At 50.4% G+C, this 7,714-nt stretch overlaps 1 protein-coding gene across 1 annotated transcript in view; it reads left to right on the top strand.

Annotated features, from left to right (window-relative positions):
• The first annotated feature begins 3,668 nt into the window (after positions 1-3,668).
• The window catches only part of CDK13 (cyclin dependent kinase 13), a 47,041-nt gene continuing 42,995 nt past the window's right edge, over positions 3,669-7,714 (top strand). The window contains exon 1 of the mRNA XM_088520873.1: positions 3,669-4,867. Coding sequence (XP_088376999.1) covers positions 3,669-4,867 — 1,199 coding nt within the window. The remainder of the gene's footprint in view (positions 4,868-7,714) is intronic.

Genomic DNA, 7,714 nt, shown 5'->3' with positions numbered 1-7,714 from the left:
CTCGGAGCCAATGCCAAGCACAAGGTGGGCGAAGCGTAGGGTAGCCCTACCCTGAAGGCTGGGTTAGGCGCTGTTCTGCTCTGCCATGCAAAGAAAAAGTAACATGCCAAGATCTGAGGCTGTTCTAGCCTAGGGATTTAGACAGTTTTTTGGAGTCCCTGCTAGCTTCTGCACTGTTGCAAGAAGGAGCCAAGGCCAATGCTGCTGATTGCAAAGGTTTACTTGTACATAGGTCGATAGTTGCATGGATATGCTTGCATTTTGGGCTTCTCTTTATGTTTTCCGAATCCAAGCAAGCACATGAAGAGAACCTCCAAGGGGTAGCTTGGGCTGCAGTTCAAGGTGCTGGCTGAGTTGTAGGGGAGACTGAAGCATGCTAAAACAGGGCAAAAATAGGCTCTAATGAACCCAGTTGCTGCAGACAGCTGCCTTGAAAATGTTGGTGTGAGGGGCAGAAAGACAAAGTAAAAATGCTTTTATGTGCAAGGGATTACAGTCTTTTTCCAGCAAAATGTTGAACAGATATATACCTTGTTGGGCTCTAAAGTGAGGATCTTTTGTTTCCCTGTTAGGTGTGTGCTTGATCTCAACCCAAGGCTTTATTATTATGGAATTTCCAAGTGCTTCAGGCAATAGTAGGCAGTGATCTCTATTCAGTTCTTGTTTTCAGCTGTCACACAATAAAAGATGATTGTCCATGTAGAAATAGGCTTTCACCTTATAAAAATCTGTCTTTAGTTCAGTGCTCACTTGTGCAAAGAGTTTAAAACATGATTGTGATGAATTCACTGGATTTGCTTTGATGATCGGGCTCATAGGGAACTGACAGTATATTGACTAAAGCAGGAAGGGTGAAGGACATCATTTTCCCCCGGAGTGACTAGGCCTATCTATTGAAAATGCACAAAATATATCAATCCCATGATTTTGCTAAAGAAAAGAAACAATTTTTTATTTCAGATGTGTAGGAAACTGGTCTTACCTGATTTGTCATTATGCAAATTCTTAATTTTGATATGGAATTATTGGTGGTGCTTTGTAGAACAAATGACGCACAGAGAAAGGAGAACTGCTCATATGAGACTCTCTGCAGTATATAGACTCTTAAAATAAAACAAAGAATATAGAGATGATAAACCTTCTTTATGGCTCTTGTTGTTACAAGCAGTCTGACCCAGGAAATACCTGCTCTGAATTGCTTCAGTAATATGATGCACCGGCACTTAAATCCACATAGACTTCTGGCAGCTTTGCATAACAGTAATACATGGGTGTCTAAGGGGAAAAAAATAACAATGTGTATCACGCGCTTTGTCAACAACTAGCTTTTGACATTTTCCCGCCCTGCTCACAACCTCAGACGGGTACTGTGGTGATGTCCCAACACCCCCACTCCTGTATTCCTGCATTCTCTTTAAACTTTTCTGCACACCAAACAAAAAGCATTTTTCTTTCCTTCTGGAAAAGGGAATGTGGTTGTGCTTCCTAGTCACAAGAGCTATAAAAGAGAAAACCCCAGAGAAACAGCTCTAATAATGCCTTGGCAGCCTGGAAACATCTTTATGAGGCTAGGGCAACTCCGACCAAAGCAGGCTTTCATAAAGAGACTAAGCATGATGAAGTTGCACACAGGACAGGTTTAGCAAACTCAGTATCTCACGAGTAATTTGTTAAGTCTCCTCTTTTTTCTCTTCCTAACTGAATTGCTAAGAGGACAAAATATTCCAATACAAACTCACTTTTAACAAGCCTTTAGCAACCTTGCAGGCCATAGACATTAGCAATGAACAAGCAATTTTCTAATAGGACAGAAGCCTTTCTTTGCACTATGCCTACATCTTGTTGCATGAATCACTAAGCCTTGTCACTAATCTGCTGCTTTATCTAAGAGAAAAGATTTAGTCCATCATCCGTAAGTTTTCTTTTGTTATTTTTTTTAATTTTTTTTTCAGTCTGTAAGTATCTCCGGGAAGGGTTTGAAAGCCTGTAATTGTTCATTCCTCTCTCACTTAACCGTTCTGCAAATTCTAGTGGGTTCACAGCCTATATATTAACGTTAGCCTATACAAAAGCTAATGTTAGCCTTCGTAATTTTCAGTCAAAGAATGGTTTATTTCAGATGTGTAGGTTGGTTTTAAGATGTAATATCATATTGGAATTGTATCAATACCGGGTTAATGGTCAATTCGACTAAACGGAGAAACTTATGAACGGCGTTTTGGTGGCCCCACCATCCTTGCATCAGTCAGCAGGTTCTTTGGATCTTTTTCTATAGATCACTTCTCTGTCCGTAGCCCTCAAGACTCTGTTCATTTCTGCTTAGGGCGCTTGTCCTGGATTTTAACCTGTTCCCTGCAGAGCCAGCCCCTTGCTGCCGTCCCTGTGTGGTGGTGTGCAAGGCGCCCGCAAGGTGAGGTGGCTGCTCTGTGCCTGGACTGTCTTCTCCAAGGCCAGGTTAGTTGGGTATTTGCTTGTGCCGCCCTTGTTCAGAGGAAAATGTGGTTGCTTCCATGGCTGCTACCATGCGAGATAAAAATTTTATTAAATGGCATCCTTTATATGGGCATTTTGGACTGGATTGAGCTGGCTAGTAGGCAATTTATAGCTGCTGCTTATTGTGTGGGGGCACGGGGAAGTCTTTTGTAGCTGAAATAAGCTCTACAATATAATACAACCCTCTTTAGAAAAAAACTAGCCAGGTCTCTTTTTACTGAACTTTTTTCTTAGGTGTTTTATTTTATGTCTCTTACTGGAGAAACTCTTAAAATTGCTTCAACTTCTCTGTGCAAGTAACCTGCTCTCCTTCTCCACAACAGTGTGCTCAAGGGTATTTTTTTTTCCAAACAGTGGCAATTCTCGCAGCTTTATAGTGACACCTTATAACCTTTTACGTCCTTTTATGTCTACTTTTCTCCCCACCCACCCGGACGGCTCATCCAGGTCACCCCGCAGGAGGACGGCCGTGGCACGGCACCCGCCGCGCCTTCACGGGGCTCCGCGGGCGCCGCAGGCCGCGTCGCCCCGGCAACACCGCCCCGGAAGCGCCGCCGCTGCCCGCCGCGCCCGGAAGTGCGGAGCGCCCGCCCCGCCACCACCGCGAGACGCGACGTGCCGGGGGCAGGGGCGCGCTGCGCGACGCTCTCGCGAGACTTGGCGGCCGGCCCCGGCAGCGGCATTGGCGGAGGCGCCTCACCCCGCGCCGCCGCGCCCGCGCATGCGCGCCGCGCGCTCCCCGGTGCGTGTGTATGCGTGTGTCAGGCGCAGGCAGCGCGGAGGCCGCGCGCGGGCCGGGGGCGGCCGCCGAGGCGGGACCGGGCCGCGGGGCCCCGCCGCGCAGGGTAAGGGCAGCGGGCGGCCGGGCACGGCCTCAGCCCCGGCTGCGGAGGGAGGAGGAGGAGGAGGCGGCGGCGCGGCCCGGCTCCCATCGCTTCATCGCGCGGCCCGGCCCGGCCCGGCCCGGCCCGCCATGGAGTGAGCGGGCGCCGCGGCCCGCAGGCGCCTCCTCCGTGTAGCGGGAGGCCGCGCGCGGCCCCATGTGAGGCGGCGCGGAGGGAGCGAGGGGGAGCGAGCGAGGCCCCGCGCCGCGTCTCCATGGCGCCCGCGGCGCCCTGAGGGCGGCGGCGGCGGCGGAACCCCCTAGGCCGCGTCCTCGGCCGCGAGCGAGCTCCATGCCGAGCACGTCGGAGGCGGCGGCGGGCGGGAGCGGGGGCAGCCGGGGCTGGGCGAGCGGCGGCGGGAGCAGCAGCAGCTCGGCCGTGGAGGCGGCGGCGGCGGCGGCCGACAAGAAGCGGCTGCACCACCGGCGGCGGAAGCGCTTCGCGGCCCAGCCGCAGCCGCCGCCGCCGGCCCCTCACCCGCTGCTCTTCCCGCTCCTGCAGCCGCCCCTCCTGCAGCCGCCGCTCCTGCAGCCGCCGCTGCCGCCGCAGTCCCTGCTCTTCCTGGCGGCCACCGGCGCCTCCTCGTGCTGCGGGGACGGGGGGGAGCGGAAGCGGCCGCGGGGCAAGCGGCGCTCGGGCTCCCGCCACAAGCGGCGGCGGGGCCGCGGGGGCGGCGGCGGCGGCGCGACCCAGGAGGCTGAGAAGCGGCGCGCAGGTGGGGGGCTCAGCACCCTCGTGGAGGAGTACGACGACGTGAGCTCCCAGTCCGAGGGGCTGGTGGGCAGCGGCGCGGCTGGCACCGGCGGCGCGGGCAGCGGCAGCCCGGCCTCCTCCTCCGGCGGTGGGAGCCAGCGGCAGCGGGGTGACTCGGAGCGCGGCAGCCGTTCCCGGCGCGAGCACCGAGGTGGCAGCCGCCGCTCCAAGGAGCGACACCGCGAACACCGCCGGCGCGGCGAGGAGAAGGCGGCGCACGAGGGGTCGGCGGGCAGGGGAGCGGCCGAGGCCTCCTCGTCCTCCAAGTCCCGCAGCCGCCACAACCACAGCGGGGGCCAGGACCGTGAGGGACTCAAAAGTAGCAGCAGTGAGGGCCGCAGGAAGGGCTCCCTCTCCTCCCCCAGCGGCAGCAGGAAAGAGCGGGAGAGCAAAGCGCACCGCAGCCGGACGAAAGCAGCAAAGGAGCCGCCCTCGGCCTACAAGGAGCCGCCAAAGGCCTACCGCGATGAGAAGCCGGAGCCCAAGGCGTACAGGCGGCAGCGCTCCTCGCCCAGCCCCGGCCGGGATGACAGCCCCCCGCTGCACCGCTCCTCACAGAGCCAGCGGAGCCGCAAGTCGCTGAGCCCCGTGAGCGGCCGCTCGCCCCTCAGCCCCTACAGCCGCCGCCGCTCGCCCAGCTATAGCCGGCACAGCAGCTATGAGCGCGGTGGGGACGTGTCGCCCAGCCCCTACAGCAGCTGGCGTCGCTCGCGGAGCCCCTACAGCCCCGTTATCCGGTGAGTGCAGTGGGGAGCATGGGGGAGGGTGGGGGGCGGAATCCTTGTCTGTGTTGCTGGTCCGGTTAGAGAAGAGACTGTCATCGAGCAGCTCACCTGGAACCCTCCCTCTTGCTGCTAGAGGCCTTGGGTGGTGGTGGCGGGGAGGGAAGAAGTCAGGGACACATACAAAGGTCTTCCTGGCTTGTGTGGGGAGAAGGGGAGACGTGAGGCTCTTCTGCAGCTATTTCTCGCCCTCACAAACTCCGAAGCTTAAAAATGCTTTAATGCTTTTAAAAGCATTAAACAGCATGAGAATGTTTCCAGGAAAGCATGTTACCAGGAATGGAAAGCAACCTCAGGAGGCCAAGGCCTTTGAAGGAACAATGTTGTTGTTGAAGTTTTTGTTTATAAAGTGTGGAGATTGCCAGGTACATTTTTGCATACCTTGTGGAAGAAGATGTCCTTATACTTCTGTGCTTGGCTTAATCCCATCGAATATAAAGAGGAACCAAACTGAGAGGCAATTCACATTCTTAGTGTTTCTTGTTCTTTGGGGGTCTACAGAAATATCTTTTCTAACTACAGAAATGTCTTTTTAAACTTTCTGTTTTGCCCGGAAAAGGAGCTATTGTCAAGTTTTTTGTTAAATTTGCACATTTACGTACTTTACGCACCCTTAGAAAAGCATATTTAACCTCTTTTCCAGTAAAGGGTAGTATGATAGCCTGTATTGTACATGTTGTATTTGACATGTGTTTGCGAATAGCTTTGTTACTGTTAATGGGAACTCAGAATGTAAAGGTCAGCACTACTGTGACTTTTTTAGGGTTTATACAGAGTAAACAATGTGGACTGTGTCTCTATAATTGGACACAAGCAGTGGTGCAGAATTAAAACACTTAAAATATATTGAGGTGTTTTAATATTTTAAACTTTAATTTCCTGTTTTTTTTTTCTATATATGGTCATTTTGTGTTTATAATGGGAGATTTCTATTTGTTCTGTTGTAATCTGACTGTTGCCACATTGTTTACAGCCTTACTTGTAAACTTAAATTCACCTGTGAACTTAAATGTTAAATTTTTAAGGTGCTTTGTCACTCCATTGGCAAGAATAGATTTAAAAGTCATTACCTGGTTGGTTGTATGAGAACTGTTGTCTGGTGTTTCTAATTTTGCATCAGTTGCACTGCATGACACCACAAATGGCATCCAGTGGGAGGGCTGGAGCTGTTTCTGTGTCTCGCTGACTGTCAGTCAAATCTACAGCGCTGGGTGTACGACAAACACTCTTGAAAGAGAGAAGTAACAAAACTGCGTCCTACTTTGTTCAGAGGGAGAGAACAAAGGTGTCTTTGCAGAAAATGGTGATCGTTTTGAGGTACAGTTGTATGGAATAAGCTTGTAGACAATGGAGTGCTTCAAGCAGAAAATACCGCAAGTTGTCTGAAAAAAGGGCAATTTTGTTGTTGTTTTTTCATGAGAGCCTGATGCAAGCGGCCAAGGGTCCTTTTTTTCAAGATGATTTGAGTAGTAGAATAGTAAAAATGTTATGGGAATGTTTCAACAAAACAATTTCCAGCATGTTTTCTGTAGAACCTTTTGTCTTGGAATAGGCCTGCTTCCCAATGACAGGCAAAGTGATTATGTGAGGATTGCACTTAAGAATAGCTGTGTTAGTCAGGCTGATGGTCCAGTTAGTCTAGGATCCTGCACTAAACAGTGGGTAATAGGGCTGAACTAGAAGGTCCAGAGGATTTTTTTAGTGGATAACCTCAGAACAAAGTGCAGGAAGCGTTCTCTTTCCTGTCAGTAGTGGGGCTGTGATTTGAAGCCTTTTTTAAAATCCTTTCTAAACCTTTCTTGAGTTGCAAATCCATTTCCAGGAGTTAGTGTTGTGACCTCACTTCTTCCTTCCTCCAGTTAAACTTGAATTTGCATCTAGTCTCTTACTGGATACAGATAAATTATTCTGTTAACGAATGCAGATTGTCAGGTTACTGGAGAAGAATTGGAGTGACTGAGTGAAAGAAGAGGTTGCTGTAAGAATCAAGGTCAGTCTGTCCTAATGCATGCTTAATTCTGGAAATGAATCGGGGATTTTGATGTTTGTCCTGACCATCTTGCAAGTCTTTTTATGGACAAAGGAAGAAATCAGAAGTGTGAAGGCAAATGTTATTCTTAATGTGTTCTTTTTTTTTTTTTTTAAACTCCGGAATGGCTATTACGCTTCCTCCCCCTCCCCCGCTTTTGGTGGTGTTTAGGGGGAAATAACTTTAAAATGGAAGATCATTGTGTGATTGTTTTAGTTATTCAAAGCTGTGTTGTAATTGCTTATTTGTTGCTTGACTCAGTGGTAGTGTACCACCAAATCTGCAGATTTTGGCTGTGCAGTTTCGGTGGCAGTATTACAGCCATAGAGCTGATAGAACGTAATCGTTTCACGAGGGCAACAGCTTCTTGCAGCACCTGTCTTCTTGAGCTGGGTGATTTAAAGACTTAATTCTGGGCTTGTATCCAGGTATAATGGCATCAAGACAGTAAGAACTGTGTATGCTTCTAGCTCTTCACTGGCTGCAAGGATGGCTGCTGTTCTCATTCTGTATTTCGTATATGAATCTGCAGGAATTACAGATTAATTATCTAGTTATTTTGAGTTGTAGCTAATGAGAATGAAGTGGTTCTCACAAGCATGTATCTAGAATCCCTACCTTTTCCTCTAGGTCTCTGAACTGCTCAGTGAGAAGCTTCTAGTAAACAGTAGAAGAGAGACAAGTGAAGTCAGCTTCACTCCTTTGAATCTGTGTTTTGTTTTTCTCAAGTAGCAGTAACAGAGCAAAGCCAATGTGAATTAGATAGTGCCTCT

Source organism: Tinamus guttatus, unplaced genomic scaffold (genome assembly GCF_059628265.1).
Source record: "Tinamus guttatus ecotype Peru unplaced genomic scaffold, ASM5962826v1 Tinamus_guttatus_pri_ptg000104l, whole genome shotgun sequence".
In the NCBI taxonomy this organism is placed as follows: Eukaryota; Metazoa; Chordata; class Aves; order Tinamiformes; family Tinamidae; genus Tinamus; species Tinamus guttatus.
This window is presented reverse-complemented; position numbering and strand designations above follow the sequence as displayed.